This window comes from Macaca nemestrina, chromosome 8, assembly GCF_043159975.1.
Source record: "Macaca nemestrina isolate mMacNem1 chromosome 8, mMacNem.hap1, whole genome shotgun sequence".
In the NCBI taxonomy this organism is placed as follows: domain Eukaryota; kingdom Metazoa; phylum Chordata; class Mammalia; order Primates; family Cercopithecidae; genus Macaca; species Macaca nemestrina.
In genome coordinates this window covers 57276670-57298024 of record NC_092132.1, presented here as the reverse complement: position 1 = coordinate 57298024, position 21355 = coordinate 57276670, and the positions used below count along the sequence as shown (strand labels likewise).

The following is a 21355-nucleotide window of genomic DNA, read 5'->3' as shown; positions in this document are numbered from 1 at the left end:
TACCTGTGTCTACAAGGAGGCTGGGTGACTGGAATTGAGTTAGTAATGCGGACACAAGGTGAGAGTCAGAACCAGAACCTAAGATTAGACAAGCCTTTACACTACAGTAAGCCTTTGGTTTCCCTCTAAGAGAGACGGGAAGCCAATATATATTTTGAACAGAGGAGCTTAAACTTAAAGAATACACTGGTTGCTATGAGTAAAAGAGTTTGAAGGAGGTAAGGCAGAAGTAGGAATGCCAGTTGGGATGTCACTGCAATAATCCTTGGACTAAGGAGTCAACAGCTATAGGATTGATGATAAATCAAGGCATTTGGGATATATTTTAAAGGAAGAGCCAAAGGACGTATTCATGGATTAGATGTGGAGTGTGAAAGAGAAGGAAGCTGAGCATGACTCAAGAATTTTAAGCCTGATTATCTAGAAGAAGAATGTTATCATTCAGTAAGGTAAGGAAGTAAGGGAAGGTAAGCTGAGATGAATTGAGGAATCTTGACTTTGGTGTTAGCTACTTTAAATTCAGACTTCAAGGTGGAGCTGTTGAGGAAGAAACTGGGAATGTGAGTATAGACGTTAGGGCTGGTCTTGATTGGAGTACGAAAGTGTAGACATTAATACAAATAAGAGCAAAACTCACCAAGAGTTAGAACTCTCAGACTCTTATCCCTTCACAGGGTAGTCCTTGAGCTACTTTCACAGAACCCCTAGACTTCCAAGGAACAAATTGTGAACATCCCTACTTTGGATCACTCATTATTATTCATGTATTTTAAGAGTAAAATGAGTTTATATTTTGAATGGTCACAAAGATTGACAAAAGGGTAAAATCATTGGGAGTTCACAGTGATATCACTGATTTCAGGCAGCCCGGTTGCTCTATGCATTATTTTACTTAATCACAACAAACCCATGAGATAGTCATCACTGTCCCCATCGGAGAGAGGAGAATTCTTGGAGGACAATGAATGATAGGTAGAAGTATAACCATGTTTGTCTGATTTCAGATAACCATGTTTATCTGCTATTTTCACCATAAAGGCAGTTTCCAAATTCATTTGATGCCACTAAATATGTTTCCCGATTTTATTTGACAATGCTTTTCCCCCGCTAAACATCTATGGTGATCTACTAAAGCTAGTGTTTCACCAACACATATCTGGGAAATGATACATTTTTAAAAAATTATTTTTGTCTTAGCCATTTTATCTGAAATTAGAAAAAAATAAGTATTTTCTAGTTTGGATATGCCTCTGCCAGGCCTATGGAGGATTCTTTACCTACAGAGCTCTGGGGTCCTGTGCAAAGGTTTTGCTATAAATTCCTAGAAACCTCATTTGAGTAACATCTGGAATTCCTCCATCCATTGAAGATGCACTTCCTCCATCTTCAATGTTCACACAGAAAAAGATTATTTCAGGAAGTGTTCTAAGAAATAACACCCAAAGAAGAGTTTACACCAAAAGCGAAACTGTCACGGGTATTTGTCACAGGTTCTCATCACATCAAAGATGAGAACAGATCTGATGAACAAATCAGAAATAGCTACATGGAGAAGCACTGAGCTGAAAGAATGGTGCCTGAACTGCATCATTTGGAAGAGCACAATGAAGTGGAATCATTAGTGTATCATGCCACCAATTCTAAAATGTATTTTCTTTCACATTTTGTTCATGGAAACATTTACTTTTAAATTAAAATATTTAAATTAAACATCATTTCTGAATATTCCTGTCCCACAGAACATTCTGTGATGAATGGTTAATGTAGTTGAGATTTGCTCATAATCTAAAGATCTCTTCTCTCAAGTAAATATCTCAGTGGGGTTTACAATAGTGTATATATAAATATATAAAACTGCTTTCCACACTTGAGCAAAGAAAGTCTCTTGCAGGGAAATAGTCAAATACCTATTTCATGGATCCTAAGAAACACTTTTTCACATTTTACATCTCTCAACATCAGAATGCCCTTTCAACAGATACAGTGTTAGTTTACTTGACAGGGTTTTCCTCTCATAATAGCATAAATAATGACATATCTTAACAATACATGGCATTTTTAGATGACATAAACTATAACTTAAAGTGAGCTTTTAAATTCTAACTTAAAATTTGGACTAGGGTCGGGTGTGGTGGCTCACACCTGTAATCCCAGCACTTTGGGAGGCCGAAGTGGATGGATTGCTTGAGCCCAGGAGTTTGAGACCAGTCTAGGCAACATGATGAAACCCTGTGTTTACCAAAAACAAAAATCTAGCTGGGCATGGTGGTGCGCATCTGTAGTTCCAGCTACTCAGGAGGCTGAGGTGGGAGGATCTATTGAGACCAGGAGGTTGAGGCTGCAGTGAGCTGCGATTATGCCACTGCACTCCAGTGAGGGCAACAGAATGAGACCTTGTCTCAAAAAAATAATAATAGGCCAGGTATGGTGGCTTATGCCTATAATCCCACCACTTTAGGAGGCCGATGCGTGTGGATCACCTGAGGTTCAAGAGGAGTTCAAGACTAGCCTGGTCAACACGGCGAAGCCCTGTCTCTACTAAAAAATACAAAAATTATCTGGGCGTGGTGGCAGGTGCCTGTAATCCCAGCTATTTGGGAGGCTGAAGCAGGAGAATCGCTTGAATCCAGGAGGCGAAGGCTGCAGCAAGCCGAGATAGCGCCACTGCACTCTGGCTTGGGCAGCAGAGAGAGACTCCATCTCAAATAATAGTAATAATAACAATAAATAAAATTTGGAATAACTTAAAATCCTGAGGACAATGGGATCACATCCTGCATGTGATTTAAGTAACATTAATACATACCTAGCAACCAGATTAGTTTTCTGAGAAGTAGTTATGTTTTTATGTAGAAAAACTACACTTTATGTAGCATTTTGTAGCTATAAAGTAAATTTATACACATATATTGTTTTGCTTAAATCCCTCAACAGTCTTTTACATCACATATTACAGAGTTCTCCACAATAATATCCTAACCATAGATTTAGTATGAATTGTCACTCAATTTAAGCAATGACAGAGCATTGGGTATCATATTATTCAAAGACAATTGACTTAGTCACATTTACTGCATTTGAATGTGGTAGAATTGAAATTCAAATGTTACTGCTGGTGTCTGCCTGTAGTTCTTATTCTCTCAATGCTGTCATTCAAACAATTGGTGTTCATTGTTTGGGTATAGCTTTCCTTTCTCCCTTAGTCTGTTCATTCATAGATTTATTCACCCACTGATGCTTTTCTGTGCACCTATATTATATGCCAGGCTCATAGGATTCAGAGAGATCTCATTTCAGGAAAACGTTAATGGAATGTAAATTGTATTACACTCTTTTGTAGGAACATAATTTGGGTATGAATTCGTCAACATAAACGCATTTCTCCCTCTCAGCAGATAATACAAAACAATAATTTAGGATCATTTTACAATTTTAGAAAAACTCAACATAGGCTCAATCCCAAAGGTTGTCTGCTTTGTGTCAGCTTTGAAATACATCCAGTAAACTGGAATGCAATTAGAATTATCTATATTTAGTGCTGTCTTATAAAAGGTGCTGAGGCTTATTCATAAACATTGCTTTGTATTTTAATTTTCAACATATTTGAGCATATGTCAACATGAACAAAAAAGCTCATCCCACCGAGTTTTTCTCCCTGAAAAATAAGCTTATAGATGCATTGAGAAGTAAATTAGCATATTCAGATGAGAACACTGTGTACATCAACCATTTGGGGGGTTTAAAATGTAGATATTTTCATGGAAAACATTGAAATTTTGTGTGGGAGGGTCAGTAAGCAATAAAAGCTATTATAAATGAAGCTCATAGCTCTTTCTTCTGATTCATCAGTTATCTCTACTGTAGAATTTTGACTTTAATCAGATGATTTTTTTTGAGATTAGCAGTCTTAATCAATGCCCCCAAATCCCATTCCTCAGAATCAGTCTTAAAAATGCAACAGAATAGAAAATATCAATATATCAGTTTTTGCTATATTTTTGAATGAATCAAAACATATACATTAAGAAATTACTTTATAAACATACCATTAAAGCTGGAAGAAATAAATGTATTTTTCTATTTGACTGTTAGTGATGATAATAATCAAGAAAATAAAGTAGGTCTACATTTTGTTCTTTTTATTTGAAAATACCTTAAAATTCTCGACAGCTAAGCTTCTTATGAAATATGGCAATAGAGTCTTAGATATGTTTGTGAGATGTTGAGAGATGACTTAGAAATATAGCATTTTAAGCTAAATGTTATGAAGATCAAAACTTATCCAAGGACCAAATTGTAGTGTATTAACAAAAGGGCAAGTAGGAATCTGAGGGACTGAGTTCCATGCTTTATGTGAAATAGTACAACACTCTATATTTTAATCTGAATTTACAGATTTATTTAAAGAACTGTCATTTCATCTACTCTCTTTAGCTATCTCTATACTTAGAAGATTTCACATGAACTCCTGCTTTCAATACCATTTATATGTCAATAAGTCTGAGATCTGTGCCTCCAACTAAACTCTCCATTAAGATGCAAACTCAATTATCTAACCACCTACTTGACTTCTTCACTTGGTGTATAAATAGGCACCTCAGTCAAGCATGGATATTTCAATCTCTTAATCCCTTCCCCCAATATCACTCTCCGTGTCTGTCTTGTCTCCAGATAAGGTGCTATCTACTTAATTATTTGGGTGGAAAGCCTAGAAGTTGCCCTGATTTATTTTGTTCCTCCCCTAAAATCCAAGCCCTGAGGACAACTTGCTATCATACTCAAAATGTATCCTGCACCCACCCACTTTGCTCCATCTCCACCGCTGTCATCATGTCTTCCTGCACTCCTTCAATGGTCTCCCAGTTACCCTCCACGCCTCCAATCTTGGAGCCCATTCTTCACACAGAAGCCAGCACAATCTTTGTGAATACACAGAAGATCATATCACTTTCCTGTTGAAAACCCTCCAATGCCCCTTCCTTGTACTTAGAATAAAATTCAAACTGTTTGCCATAGGCTACAGGGCCCTGTGAAATCTGGTCCCTATCCTCCAGTTTCCACCACTTACCCACTATGCTCTAGCAACACTGTTTTTGAACAATCCAACTTCTTTCCTACATTATTGCCTTTGCATGACTATATCACCCACCTGCAACACAGTGTCCTGAATAGCTTTCTATGGCTGAAACGTCTTCCTACTCAAGTCCCCACTCAAGTGTCCCCTTCACAAGTGAGGCCTTCCCCCAAGTCAACACTAAGTCCTAACCTGTCCTTACCACCAGGAGTCTCATTTCTCACTGTGAAAATTATCAGGGTCATTTATTTGTTTACTGTTTATTATTTGTCTCCCCCAACACAGTCTAAGTGCCATGAAACTAGGAGCTCTGTGGTCTTTCTTTCTACTACTCCATCTTCATTACCTAGCACATGTCACATACTTTGTGTTTCAAAATGCATTATTGAATGAATGAAATAAGTGCTAGGGTAGGACACGTGCAGAAATATTAAGGAAGCAGGCATTAGAGCTACCGAGAATAGAATGGGCTGCCTCATGTTCATACTGTCACAGGCAGTTTGGTGGAGAGGGAAGGGTACTCTTGGGCTGTAATTGAGGGTATCTAGATTTTGGTAGGAAGTGAACAACATGCAGGGCTGACATATGGCAGTATCTAATTTAAAGACGTGCTTTGTTTGCATAGTAAATTATTTTAAGTAATCTTGATTTTGAATGCTTTTCTAGAGTTTTTGCACTTTCCAGCTCACCACAGTACTCGTCATTCGCTATTGCCTTGGATATACTACTTTACCCAGTGTTACAGCCATTACTCACCTGATCTGTTTAAGGACTTGAATTTTTTACAGCTGTTCTAGATACTCACTAAAATCATTTTTGCTCTTAGCCTTAGATAAATAGAAAACTGTTGACATAATTTTTTTCTTTTTTGTAAGCAGAAAAATGGAAGTGGGAGAAGAGGGGATAAATAATAAAAAATACTCATATAAAAGTGACAACTAAATTGTTTCTTTGTTTCAGTTAGAGAGTTTAATGTCTTTTCCATCTAACTTTTAAATCTAGAATAAACATATTGATAATTTACTGTTGACTCTAGAAATACGTAATTATACGACTATGGAATAATTTGTTTATAAAACATCTATAATTCATGACATCTTACATAAGATCACACACGGAAATTAATTGAAATCTTGCTTTCAGTTTTTTAAAACCTATAAAACCATAGTTATTTAAACAGAACTTAAAAGTAATAAAGGTTTTTCTGTATTTAGCATGTAGAAAATACATTTTCTGTATTTAGCATGTAGCTTTTCAAATGGGGAGTAAATGATCTAAAAAACCCTTTTCCTGTTTTCTATAGTCTTTATTCTTCTCTACTTTTGGAATCTAACCTCCACTGATTTCACAAATTTAAGGTAGTTCACGTTTAATCTTTAAACTTAAATGTTCCAGTAAGAACTAAATTTTTAGAATGAAAATATTTTAAATGTAATCTCTACATTTGTGGGCAAAAGAGCTATCCGATAATGAAATGGGCATTTTTATTATTATCTATGAAACTTTAATTAAACTGTTATATAAAAGTTCAGCTTCCATTTTCTGTCCCCTAGAAGCCAACTTCTCCAAAGTGTCTCCTCAGTCTTTCATTTTTGCCCTTTTTTGAGAAAAAGAAAAAAGTGCAACTCCATATAGTACTGAGATCTGCATGGTACTTATTCAAGCAATTAAAATCAGCCGGTGAATTTAACAACCTTAAGGGTTATACCATTTTAAAGAATATGTTATAAGTCTGCAGATTTATTTTCATTAGTGGTCACTATGCAGTGGCAATAAAGTTCTTCCCCTTTCATACCCTATTACATTGACATCCTGTTGATAGTCATTATACTTTTTGTGGCTTTAAGTAGCATCTTCTCCTTTGATCGAATTTTTGTTTGATAGATATTTTTAATTTGTGATTTAGTAAGAAACACTAAAGCACAGTCTAATTTTATTATAATGAATTAAAATCAACTAGCATTTTGCTATGGAAAAATAGAGAAATATTGCATATAAAGTTAGTAAAAGGATAAATTTAAAAGTGTACATTCTTGTTCATGGAAGCGAATTATAGCAACTTTTGGTTCACACATAAAGCTCAATGTTTGAAATCATTTGCAATTAAAAATTGTAAATTTCCAAATAAACAAAGTTTATAGTCTTACTTACTTTTCTCCTAAAGTTGGAGACATTGCATAGGGTTATTTTATGCTAAGATAATATGGCAAACTCAGTAATGGAATGTTGGACATTGAAGCCTGTACTTTATATGTGTGTATTTTTTAAAAAATTTACTAACAAATGGAAGTACAATGGCAGACTTAAGTCATCCTACAAACCAATGAAGTCTACTTATGAATTTCTCATTGTGAGCTAGCTAGTAATAATGTAATTAAAATTTGATTTTTGATTTTTTAATTTAATATTTATTTAAATTAATAAAAATATAGGCTTCGACTTATATATATTCCATTTGTAATATCTGTTAACAACTGGGCAGGGCTAGGGCTATATCTGCCTAATAGCTACCATAAGGTTTTTTTTTTTTTTTAATTTTGTTTTTGTTTTTGAGACAGGGTCTCACTCTGTTGCCCAGACTAGTTTGCCTCCTGGTTCAAGTGATTCTCATGCCTCAGCCTCCCAAGTAGCTGAAATTACATGGCTGTAATTCCATACCTGGCTAATTTTTGTATTTTTCATAGAGAGGATTTTGCCATGTTGGTCAGGCTGGTCTTGAACTCCTGAGCCCAAGTGATCCACCCACCTTGGCCTCCCAAAATGCTGGGGTTACAGGCATGAGCCAACGCACTCAGCCTTACTGTAAGTTTTAAACTAACAATTCTCTTTCAATTTGTGAACTCTGTTAGTAATATCACAAAAGGGGAAAAAAATAAGAGAGTAAAATAGCTGGGAGAAAATATTATCCTTCAAGCTAAAAGTATTTAGCCCAGTGATAGTTTGACTATGGTATCTAAATAAATGGCTTCTTAAGAAATATAATCTGTGACTAAACTGAAATTATTTGGAAGTCTTCACAATTGATTGTATACAAAGTATAAAAATTTAACTTTGAGTGTGAAACAACAAAAATCATGTGCTAAAAAGTATTTTTTTTTTCTCAACAAAGTAAGTAAAATTCCCCAAAAAATGTATCGCAAGAACACACATATACACAGCTTACATAGTATTATGGGCATGTTACAATTATGGGGAAATGAAAAAACATATGCTAGGTATACATATTCATAAGAAAGTCACCTTAGCTGAATATATTCAAGAAAGATTTATCTTAAATATTATTTGAAATATAAAACAATTTTTAATTGCATTAACTCCTGTGTTAAATCCACCAGGATTCTTCATCAACAGCTCATGCCTCTGATAGACTAGAAGTGCTGATTTTCTAAACATTAGTTAATTAACTGTTTTTCTCATCAGAAGTATATACTGACCTGTCTCCCTTGAAGAAATAGGTTTTCCCAACGTCCTCCCACCAAATGGCTGAATCAATACCATGAGGGGGAATTCCACTTCCAAGGGTTATCAAGTCATGAGGGTAACCAGGTTGAAGAGTTGTATCCTTGAACACCCAATATTTGTTACCTGTATGAAATAAGTGTAAATGCAGAATATACTAATTTAATGTCAGAAATTAGAATATATCTAATTAACACAATACATTTAAAATTATTATATTAAATATATACTATACATTTAAAATTATACTAAATATATACCATATTAAATCCTTGAAATAAGTTATTAGTTGTCCCATCTGGAATATTGATGTTATCTTTGAAATATCATTCACAAGTGGATATAATGAACACTACTTATTAATATAAAAATATAACCAAAATTTGTGAGTGAATTTAAAAAATAAAATAGATCTACAACTTCACCATAAAGAAACAATTCTAAGTCAAGGATGAAGGATTCTTCCCCTAGGAATTAGAGGTCCTACTTTTTTTCAAGGCTAAATCATTCCTGTATTTTGAGCAACGGGTATGCCCTCAGATTGACTTAGTGATTATAACCTCTACTCGACTGAAACACTTCCTCTGGGCTGGTCCTTTCCTCTGATTATATAAATGTTCACAAGTCTCCCTAGTCTTAGATATTCATCCTCCCTTGACCTCATGCCCTCTTCTGTTAACTCTATTCCTGCCTTTAAGAGTGGTAACTGAGGGGAGGAAAATGTTAACTTTAACCATGTTTGGAATTGCTGGAGCATGGCATGATGATACTAAAAAGCAGACAAAAGCAGACAGGCTTTAGTCAGTTGTATTGCTATTTGACAATTCTCTACAGACAGCACATTTCCTCATGCCCTCCCTGTGCCCCTGGCCGACTGCGCCCACCACTTCCCTTTCTGGTATGCCTATCAAGTTTCAGTCCACTAAGCTTTTTGTTCTGGAGTCACCAATGCCCTCCAACTAAACAATTTTCCATCCTTATCTATTGACACAATTGACCACCTTAAGTACTTTCCTCCCTGAGCTGCCAGAAAACCATTTTCTTTTGTTTTGCTTGTTCTCTAGCTGCTCCTTTCTGGGCTTACTGTATTGTACTCAGCCCTTGAATGTTGTTGTTTCCTAGGATTATGTTCTCTGCTTTCTTCTCTTCTTATCCTAAATAAGGAAGGGTCACAAACTCAAATAACTACAGGGGCCAGGTTAGGGATGATAGTAGTAGTACAGTATCTACACTAATATTGAGATATTTCCAAAAAAGTCAGTAAATATCTATTACCCTAAAGGCGTATTTCCCTCCTTCCCCAAGTCCTCTTCTCCTGGGCCTTCTGAATCATTCTATGATCCAGCATCGTCTTGGATCTCTGGCACCTCCTGGGGTTAATGTCTGGCAAAGTAAGGTGTCCCAACGTCCTTTCTACAATATTTCAAAACCACCCATAGATAAGGACTATGATAAACCATAGCTTTCCTGTAATACCTAAGAGTATTCAAAAAATTTAAAACATGTGCTCTCTTAACACAAAATAAGCTAACAAAAACCACACATCCTTAGGTTAAACTTAGTTGGGAGTTTCTAGTTTGTAACCATGGGTAATCTCATTTACTCCAAGACCTTCTACTAACATTTGATACCATTTGAGTTAAAACAACATTTACTGGGTATCTTCAAGCATCCCAAGTATCATACCAGGTACTCAGGATACTGAAAAGGGTAAGACAGACCTGATTGCTACCCTGATCATCCTACATGACAGCAGAAGAGGCAGATGAAAACCAAATATACACATGGATAACTGTAGTAATTCAAAAACTAGTGAAGGCTAAAACAAAAGCAAAAACAAAAACAGGTTGAGAAAAAAAATAAAGGGAACGTACTTTAAGTAAAAAGGTCAGAAAGACCTCTCTGAAGAAATACAACAAAATCTAAAGAAAGAGAAAGTAATAAATATGCAAAGAATATTGGGAAGTGCATTCAGAGCAGAGGACAGTTTGGGATGATCAACGAATTGAAAGAAGATCTGTAATTTGTAATAAGCAAGGACAAAATCTTTGAAAATGAACATAATGAGTTGAAATCTTATTTAGAGTGTACTGGAGGCCATCAAGGAGATGAAATTTGTGTTGGGTTGTGATTGGTTTTATACACTAAAATGATTTTTGGTGAAAAATGGATTATAAAGGGAAGAATGAAAACAAGATGACCCATCAAGAGTCTTTGGCAAGAATTAATTGAATCATTCACTCAATAATTACTCAGTACATGCACCAGGCACTATTGTAGGCACTACAGATAGAGAAGTGAAGCAGAAGGTCAACATCTCTATCTCATGAAACTTAGATATCAGCGAGTGAGTATGGAAACATTGACTTGAATCAAGCAGATAAATAAATTAAAACTTCAGAAAGCAAAGTGCTATACAAATAGAGAAAGAAAAAAGGATATTAAGGTGACAGTGATGGGATGGGGCTACTTTGTATTAGACATAGGAAAGATCTCTTTATTCAACTGTGACATACTATTCAAGGGAGCCAGACCACTGAAGATTGTTTGAGGTAAAGGAAACATAAAGAATAAATGTTATAATGGGAAGAAGCTTGTTGTGTGGCTAGAAGAGAGTGTGATAGGAGTGTATAATGATAGAGGTGAGGATCATGTAACCCATGTAGGAGTTGAACTTTATTCTAAATGAAATAGGAAGTCATTGAATAGTTAAATCAAAAAGTTCTTTGATAGTGGTTTGGACCAATACAGCAGAAATAGAGATGGAAAGGATAAAACAAAGTCAGGACATATTTTGGAGATGGAATTGATAGGCATTGCTGAAGGAAATAAGATAAAGATAATATTAAGAATGATATTCAAGATCTAGTTTGTGTAGACAAGTGAATAACAGTGTTATTTAATAAGACAAGACTAAAGGTGAGTGGGAAATTTAAATCAAGGGTCTGAGATGTCAGTGAGATATCTACATAAAGAAGTCATGTAGACAACCAGGTATGTCACTTTGAAAGTAAGTTTGTAAGACACAAGCCTACACGTGGCATTTAGGATAAATTTAGGACGTGTTGAGATTATCCTGGGAAAAGTATATACAGAAGATAAAGAGTAACCATAACTGGACTTCTAGTAATCTATGACCATTGGGAATGATCACATAAAGGAAGAGGGAAGAGTAGGCACATGAGGAGAAAGAAAAGGCAGTGTTGAAGACAAAAGCAAAAGAAAACGTCAGAAGCCGAAAAGAAAAAAATGTAGTCATAAATGACTATCTCTGATCCAAATATCTCTTGAAAGCCAACCAGTATCCATAGTTATCTGATGGGATTTTCTACAAAGTTCAAATCTGAACTCATCTGAAAACCTTTCTTATTTTCCCTCTTTGGGTAGATGGAATGCTAGTTATTCTGTGGATGACATCAGAAACCTCCTTGTTCATTATTTTCTGTATTTAATGGATCATTAAATACATTCAGCTGATTTCAATTCCTAACTCTCACTTAGAACTGTCCTTTGAAGGTTGTTCTTTTTTACCAATGGTCCTTTCCATCATCCATTCCATCGTCCCTTCTAAAGGTAATTGCTTTGTCCACAAGCTGTAAAGTAGGTGTCATTGTTCTCCAAATCCACTCTCTATATTATCACTGTAAGACTAGAGCCAGTCAAAATGCTGTGCTGCAGAGTAAGCTATGGAGACATGGCTTCATCTGATAAGCAGAGATAAGCAGAACCATCCATGTTTCTCTCTTGGGAGGATGACCCAGAGAATACTGAGAGATTTTTCCCTCTCAGCAGGGGAAATTGACTATTTTTATATAATAGGAAGCGTGAGAAGCCAATATGGCCAGAGGAAGCAGATATTATAAGGAGGCAGAAACTGAATAAAAGAGATGGACTGAAAGAGAAAAGAGAATGAAAAGAGAAAAGTGATGCAAGGAGCGAAGCTATGAATGGGAGAGGGACCCTGGCTGTCTGAGTTCCTGTTACACACCCACTGCTTACCATAAGTTCCCCATAAGCTCAATTAATCTTACAGGGTTTATTTTTCTTTTAACTGAATGAGACTGTTCAACGTAAAATTGTGAACAATCAAATATCATGTAAGTTATTAGGTGCATCTGAGCCCAAGCCTGTTGGCCAGAATCCTGGCTCTAGCCAATGATACCATGCTGTCTTTCAGCCATGAGACTTAAGAGAAACCTGTTTATTTCCTAGCTTACGTTATTTCAACAGTTCCCTTTCTCACTTTATTGTCTCCAGTCAGTCTCCCTTGTAACTGTCCTCCACAAAGTCAACAAAGGGATTCCTTGAAAATGCATACTTGATTTTTGCCTCTCTTTTGTTTAAAATTTTCAGTGTTTTCTCACTGCATTCAGGATAAAACCCAAATTCATTATATGTCATTTCAAGGCTCCTTTCAGTATGGGTGTCTTATCTCATCTACATTCCACTTATCTCCATTTATGGAAAACTAGGATGACACTTTCAAAACTTAGCTTAGCACGATTTCTCTGAAAAACATTTCCCATCTGAGTATGGTGGGCACTTTACATTGTCAAAGTACCAGCATTTACCTTGATCTTATTACTTAGTACATTGTACCCTGATGAATCACAAGCCTGCCACCCACTTTAGAGTGTGAGTAACTTGAGGAAAAACACTACATCGAACACATTATTTTCCTGCAGCACCTCATTTATAGTGCTTGGAAAGTAGGTGCTTAATAAATAGTTACTGAAGCAAAGAACCATGTTTAATATTACACGACTACTCAAATATAGGACCAAAAATCTAACAAAAGGCACAATAAAGGCTACATAAATACCATTGAGGGCATTACTTTGGAATCTTGTTAGTATAGCAGGAAAGAAAAATTTTATAACCACTAGCAAGAGTGAGAAAATATAAGGCATGCTCTGGTATGGTGCTGAAAAATCATTTATTTAAGTGATTATATTTAATCAAGTGTTGGGAAATACAGTCATAAAAATGCAAACTTACTCTCAGCCCTTGTATAATCTGAATATTACACACACACACACACACACACACCCCTCATCCCAAAGGCCCAGATCACTTCCTTGCCAGAGTCAGTGAGTTGGAAAATCCAGAAAGCTGTTTCATAGCATGCTCTATATTTTAATCTAATCTCTGTAGCATTTAAAATAGAAAGTCTTAAAACAATAAAAAAAGAGAGAGAAAGGCCTTTTCTGTTGGCATATACCTCAGTGACTTATTGCATCCTTTGCTTTCATCTCCTTTTTAATTAGGAAGGAGTATGCAGTTTCAATGCCTCTCATGCTAGCTATTTAGGGTACATCTTGTGTCAGCTCAACTCAATTGGTTGTCCTTCAAGCAGAAGCACTCTAGTATGCTTTCGATCACTTCCTTTTGCAGCTCCTAAACTTGATTATCATTTGCATGATAATTTCTTCCAGGCTTTTTTCAGTGATGACACTAGGCTCATCAATAACCAGGATGCCCTGGTGCATGGAGCAGGAGAAATGGTTCACAGAAGCTTAGTTTATTGTTGTAGTCCTGGTGTCTCAGTAGAGGATAATGTGTGAAAAAAGAAAAGGAATTACTGTTCTTATAGGAAATTGTTATTATTCTACTTAAAAAACTGTTATTGTTGCTATTTTTAAAAACTATGCATTGAAAATACTTTCCTGTACTGTTGGTCTAGTATTTTCCGTAAACAAAAGGGAGAAATAATCAGTCTTTCACTTTTTAATGATGAAGTCCTTTGTATAAAACAGCTCGATTAGCTTTTTTTTTTTTTTTTTAACCTGCTAGGAAAAATGCACTTATATTCCCTTTATGAAAACAAAGCAAAATAGATAGCTTATCAGCAAACATTTGCTGTAAAGTTGCATGACGGAATTCCAGTAGTTACTCACCAAAATTAAGAAATACCACCATGCCTGCTGAGTATGTGGCATAAAATTCAAGGAAATAACTCAATAATAATTATGAATGGTAACATTTAATTTTCTGAGTGTTTATTTTGAAAATACAATTATACAGTTACTTTTATATCCTGATGAGTTAAGATTTTCATATGAAAAAACTGAAATGACTTTGTTTCTGTTTTTTAGTTTTTCAGTTAAATATGTAAGATTTATATTCAACTCTTTTTACTGTACATATGACAGGTGGTTTTTTAACTACCCTACCATCAGACAGTCTGGTTCTCAAGGAAAATATTGCCTTTTTGGCAGAATGTAAGTATTCCCTGGATTTCAGATGAGGTTGACACATTCTGGAGCAAGTGGAAAAAAACTAGTTCTTACCGACATTGTACTTGGCAGAATGCAGAGGGAAAATATCAACAAGTTAGAATTAAAGACCAAAAGGTTTTATAAACAGAATAGCTTTAAAAATGTTTAGAGTTGGAGAGGACTTTACAGATCATCTACTGCAGTGATTTTTCAATGATATTCGTCTATCCATCCATCTATTCAACGGATGGATGACATTCAATCATCCATTTATTCCATCTATTCATCCATCTATTCTCCTATTCAATGTCTGTTTATTACGAGCCTATTATAGTCTGTCACTCAACTAGGAGCTGCAGAAACACTGATGAAGGCAACACAAAAAGTTCCTGCCCTTGTGGAACAGACTAGCAGAGAAGATAGACAGTAAACAAATAATCCCAAAAAGAATTTTTAAATTAAATGCTGTTCCTATCAGGAAACATGCAGTATCTAATAACCTCTTTTTTTTTTTTTTTTTTTTTTCAGAAGGACAATGCTTACTCTGGAGGTTAAGATTTCTACCTGCTTTTTGACCCCCTTGAACTGAGCCACTGTTAATGATGGGAGTGCATTATATTGTTCAGATGTACTGGATCAGAAAAGTGGCTGAGAATCCAGCCTAACGCATTTGCTTATTTTACAGGTCAAAGAAGTGATGTGTCTAAAGCCACACTGCCAGGTGCTAATAGATTTGTACTGCAGTCCAGGCCTCTTGATTCAGTGCTTATCTTACTATCCAAAATTGACTCTCAGAACAGAACGAGTTCACACTCTGGCTTTCAGAATTGCTAATGATTCCCTTCTTCTTCTCTCCTTTATCAACTAATCACCAAACATTTTCAATGGGAGTGTTTATTAATTAACCCAGTGTATTCAGCTCATGCTTGTTCACTGTATCCTAAGTAGTCAGATATCCTTTGTGCCTTATTACTAAAGAAATTTTAAAAAAAATCAACTGTATTTTTGTCTCCTCAAAACTATTCATACATTAGTATTTTGTGTCTTCTATTACAACAGTGGTCAGTAAACGAGGACCACTAGCTGCCACCTGTTCTTGTAAATAACCCTTTACCAGCAAAAAGCCACATCTATTTATTTACATATTGCGTATGGCTGCTTTTACCTTGCAATGAAAGAGTTTAGTAGTTAATGACAGAGTCCATATGGTCCACAAAGCAGAAAGTATTTACTATGTAGTCTTTTATAGAAAAGATTAGAAAACAAATTCCTTAATGGTTTTTCTTCATAACACAGAAGTCTGTGCATAGAATCGTCAGTAAATATTGTTTATTGGGCTGATTACTGTTCATCATTTATATATTCATTGAGAAAACATCAGGGAATTTAAAAAAAGTGTTATAAAGAATTGATATTTTATTTGTTAGATTATGTTATTTAATGGGGCATTCAATAGCTTTGAAGTCAGAACTAGGCGGTCACAGCTCTACCAATAACCAACTGTAAGATCCTGGACAAGTCATGAATGTGAGCTTTCTTTTCATAATTTGTACATAGGATGCTAACTTAATGCTCGCTTGGAATTCTGGAAATAATGAGAGATCAAATACATTCACATTGTATGTGCCTCAGGATGTCCCAATAAATGGTTATAACACAGTATTTCATTGATCAAATTTGCTTATCACCTACTCAAATAAATAAATGATACCAATAATAAACAATTAAGTAACACTAAACTCTTATTTGGGCTCAATATTTGTTTTGATTTCTATATCATTTATAGGTTGGTTGCTCAGGAAATTTGAATAAATGCTCAACTCTTGAGGTCATATGACTTTTTGTTAGCAGCATTTTGTTTTCCAGATTCCACAATATTATCCAGTAAGCAGAGAATTTTGAATGCTTAGGCAAGTGTGCTTGCCACTGAGGTGTGCAGCTCAGGTCTTCCTTAGAGAAAGAAACTATCATCAGCTGAGCACCTTTGGGTCTGATGCACCAATTGGGCCAAGGCTACACTCTTCTTCAGCAGCCTCCCACCAAAGACTGAGCACAGCAGAGTACTAAAGACTGGCCATTTTTGATCTGTATGCAAGTTCTCTAAGAGGCATTCTTTGATCTGAAGCTTGGCATCGGGTTCACCAAGACTTTGTCACCTACTGCTAATCCTGCCTTGTCCCCTTTAATCTTTCATATATTTACCTTCTTCCTCGACAAACCACTCAACCTCCTAACTTGGTCTCAGTGTCTGCTTCCTGGGGAACTCAAAGGGGCACAACAAACAAAGTTGTGTTATAACAGTTTTTGAAAATGAGGAGGCCGGGCGCAGTGGCTCAAGCCTGTAATCCCAGCACTTTGGGAGGCCGAGACGGGCGGATCACGAGGTCAGGAGATGCAGACCATCCTGGCTAACATGGTGAAACCCCGTCTCTACTAAAATACAAAAAAAAAAAAAAAATTAGCCGGGTGAGGTGGCGGGCGCCTGTACTCCCAGCTACTCGGGAGGCTGAGGCAGGAGAATGGCGTGAACCCGGGAGGCGGAGCTTGCAGTGAGCTGAGATCCGGCCACTGCACTCCAGCCTGGGCAACAAAGCCAGACTCCATCTCAAAAAAAAAAAAAAAAAAAGAAAATGAGGAAAACTTTTAGATACACAAGTAATATTAATAGGAAAATACTGCAGCTTCAAACATAAATGAAAATAGACATAATGAAAATATACTATAGAGTTTTTGAATCATTATAATAAGTAGAGGTATATTAGCAACAAGAGTTTCAAATATTAAACATTTGGACCTATGTTTTAGATGATCGTTTCAACATACAACAAAACCACTAATACTAAAATTCTATAAATATTTATAATTCAAAAAGTAGCACTATTCGCTTAGTCTAAATCTATTTTCATGTATACCAAGACAACTATCTATAAATTCCTTAATCTAGTATAACTTCTTATATATAACTTTTCTGTTATATCCTATAAATAAATAAATAATCATTGTATTCACCTATTTATAGAAAATATTTCTTTTAGGTTACCTATTTATTGTACTATGTAAGAAACAATGTATTTCAACCTCAAATGAACTTCATGAATACTCGCTAAACCTTTCAAGAAAAATAATTTGTGAGCAGCATAAAGAAATTGCCGGTTTATGAGTACTCATTTGAAATAACATAACAATTAAATTCATATAAACCATTTATTAACAAACAGTTCTTTTCTTTGCCATTTTCCAGCACCAAGTATTTTAGACAACTCCTCTCTTTTGATACACATCTTCTGTATGCCATTTTTATTCCCAAATTTTATTGCCGTCCTCTTTTCTGTCTCATATATTTTAGTTTCTATTCCATAAGTGATTTGTGTCTCTTGAAATAAAACTGCTAACCAGGGTAATAAGTATTGCTTAAAGTTGTTAAGTGATAGCAATAATTTGAATTTTGAGACAACTTTTCAACTACTTGATTTTATTTTGACTGTTATGGATTCTGACAACACCAGCATCTTTGTTTTAAAATTTGTTTCCAATTCTTGAAAGAGATTGCACCAGCTCAATTTGCAAGACAGCTTTTTTGATACTATTATCTCATAACCATTCAATCTTACATGCCTAGTAACTGAGAATGTATACCTGGCTTGATTATGTTTCTAAAATGTTACTCTTTATATGGGATATACCTGAGTGATGGAAAGATAGCTAACTAGCACAAAGTGTGGAGTACATTCAGTTGCTGGAAAAAAAAGCATATTACTTCCTTGAGGTGTGTTACATTTTCTATTTTCTGGGTGTCTCTAAGTAAAAACAAAAAACAAAAAACACCTTATGAGCATAAAGGAGAACGACTCAGTGTTACTTACTAAATATCAAATAGAGGAATAAATTGGTCTATTCAGCCATCACAACTGTAAATGGTGCTCAGTGATAGTCACATACACCAAACCATAAAGTTGGCTGACTTTCAGTAAGAAAGGCCTATAGGTTTGTATATCTATAATCTCACTCAACAGCCCTTACAGCAAGCAACTTAATCAGTGAAGGGAGACATTATACACTGGCTTCTTTAAAAAAAACATAAACAACAAAAAAATACCCACCCACATACATATGTCTACACATGTGAGGTTGAAAGAAAAAGTATCTAAAATACTTGTCTACTTACTTGTACCTATAGTCATTTCACAAAAATTTGAGGGATCTGATACAAAATGTGATACAAAGATAAAACATAAATTAAAAACAAACAAAAATAAGATGAGAAATTACAGAGCAAAAATAAAACACAGATAAACAATATAAAATGACAGTGACAAAAGTATTCAAAATGTGGGCATCAAAATTTTTTGGTAGTTATTTCCAAGATAAACACTTAGGAGAGAATACTTTATAATCACTATAAGTTGTAGCATCTAAAATTAAATTGAGATCATAGAGTATTTATAATATTTCTTCAGTAAGTGTATGAGTTATTTACTAAGACTTAATTGATTAAATTTTCCTTCTACTATTGTCAATAACACTAAAACTTTAACCTAGAGGGGAAAGTTGCTGCGGAATGAATGCATCTCAGCTATGAGGGTTCATTGCACTTGATTACCAACGGACTCAACTAAGAAACGAAAACTGAAATAGTACTAATTTGGATATTCATAATTAACATGCTCTGGAATAATGAAGGAATCAAATTGTACTACCTATGTCATCAGTATATTTAAATGTATGAAATATTTGCATTATCTATTCCAACATAAATTTATGTGCTTAGTAAAGCTTCTTGTTAAAAAAAAAAAAACAGTCTTATTGTGGTATAGCTGACATTCAATAAATTTAATGTGTATAATTTATTAAGTTTTGACATGTACATACCTATCAAAGTATTGACATAATCAAGAAAATGATCATTTCGTCATTCTGAGAAGTTTTCTTCATGCCCAACTCTTGCCTTCCCCAGGGAACCAATGAGGCACTTTTTATCACTATACGTCAGTTTGTATTTTCTAAAATTTAACACAAATGCTATAATATAGTATGTACTCTTGTTTTGTCTCAATTATTTCACTCAGCAAAATTATTTTGAGCTTCATCCATTTTGTAATGTGAATCAGTATTTCATTTCTTTTTATTGCTGAATATTCTTTCATTATATGGATATATCACAGTTTATTCATTTACCTGTTGAGAATATCTGAATTATTTCCAGTTTTGTGTTATCACAAATATAGCTGCTTTGAATATTCATGTAGAGGTCTTTGATTACACATGTTTTCATTTTTCTTGGGAAAATACCAAGGGGTAAAATGACTGGATTATACAGTAGCTGTGCATTTTACTTTTAAAGAAAACTGCCAAAATGTTTTCCAGAGTATACAATTTTACTTTCTATTAGCAATATATGACAGTTACAGTTCCTTCATAATCCTGCCAACACTTGGTATGGTCAGTCTTTTATATGTTAGTCATTCTATCAGGTTTGCAGTGGTATTTCATTGTGGTTTTAATTTACATTTCCCTAATGACTAATAATGTAAAGCATCTTTTCATGAGCTCATTTGACATCCATCTATGATCCTTGGTAAAGCTTCTGTTCAACACTTTTTGCTCACTTTTATTGAGTTGTTTGTTTTCTTTGTATTGAGTTTTGAGTGTTCTTTATATATTGTGAATAAATATCCTTCATCTTATACTTGGCTTACACTTGCACTGAATGAAGCCTAATCTGAGGCTTTTTATTCCCTTAAAAGTGTCTTTGAAGATAATAATTTTTAAATTAAGTCTGATATATCAATTTTTCTTTATGATTTTCTTTATATAAATTATGATTTTGCATAATATCTAAGAAATTTTTGCACAGATCAAGGTCACAAACTTTTGTATCCTATGTTTTATCTAGAAGTTTTATAGATTCAGCCCTCACATTTAGGTTAGGACCATATTTTCATATAGTACAGGATGTGAATCGGAGGTTTGTGTTGTTTTTTGTTTTTTTTTAACATGTATGTTTGTCAAAAATTACTTGTCCATATATGTTTTCAGTCTTGATTATTATAGCTTTGAAATAAGACTTGAAATCAGGTAGTATTTTCCTTTTTCTTTCTTTTTTTTTTTTTTTTTTTTGAGACAGAGTCTTGCTCTATCACTCAGGCTGGAGTGCAGGGGCATGATCTCGGCTTACTGCAACCTCTGCCTCCTGGGATCAAGAGATTCTCTTGTCTCAGCCTCCCGAGTGGCTGGAATTGCAGGAGCCTGCCACCATACCTGGCTAATTTTTATATTTTTAGTAGAGTTAGGATTTCACCATGTTGGCCAGGCTGGTCTTGCACTCCTGACCTCAAGTGATCCACTTGACTCCCCTCCCAAAGTACTGGGATTACAGGTGTGAGCCACCTTACCTGGCCAAAATCAAGTAGTATTTCCAAAGTGGTTTTGTCTATAATAGGCCTTTTGTATTTGTATATATGAATTTTAGAATCAGCTTGACCATTACTACAAAAGTGCCTGCAAGTATTTTGATTGGGATTGCAATGAACGTCAACATCAATCTGGTGATAAATGTCATTGTAATAATACTGGGCCCTCTGACCCATGAATGACACATATCTGT

The 21355-nt window shown here is 35.0% G+C and overlaps 1 protein-coding gene across 1 annotated transcript in view; it reads right to left on the bottom strand.

Annotated features, from left to right (window-relative positions):
- Positions 1-21355, bottom strand: part of LOC105497291 (matrix metallopeptidase 16) — a 295458-nt gene that overhangs the window by 15554 nt on the left and 258549 nt on the right. The window contains exon 8 of the mRNA XM_011768303.3: positions 8509-8659. Coding sequence (XP_011766605.1) covers positions 8509-8659 — 151 coding nt within the window. The remainder of the gene's footprint in view (positions 1-8508; positions 8660-21355) is intronic.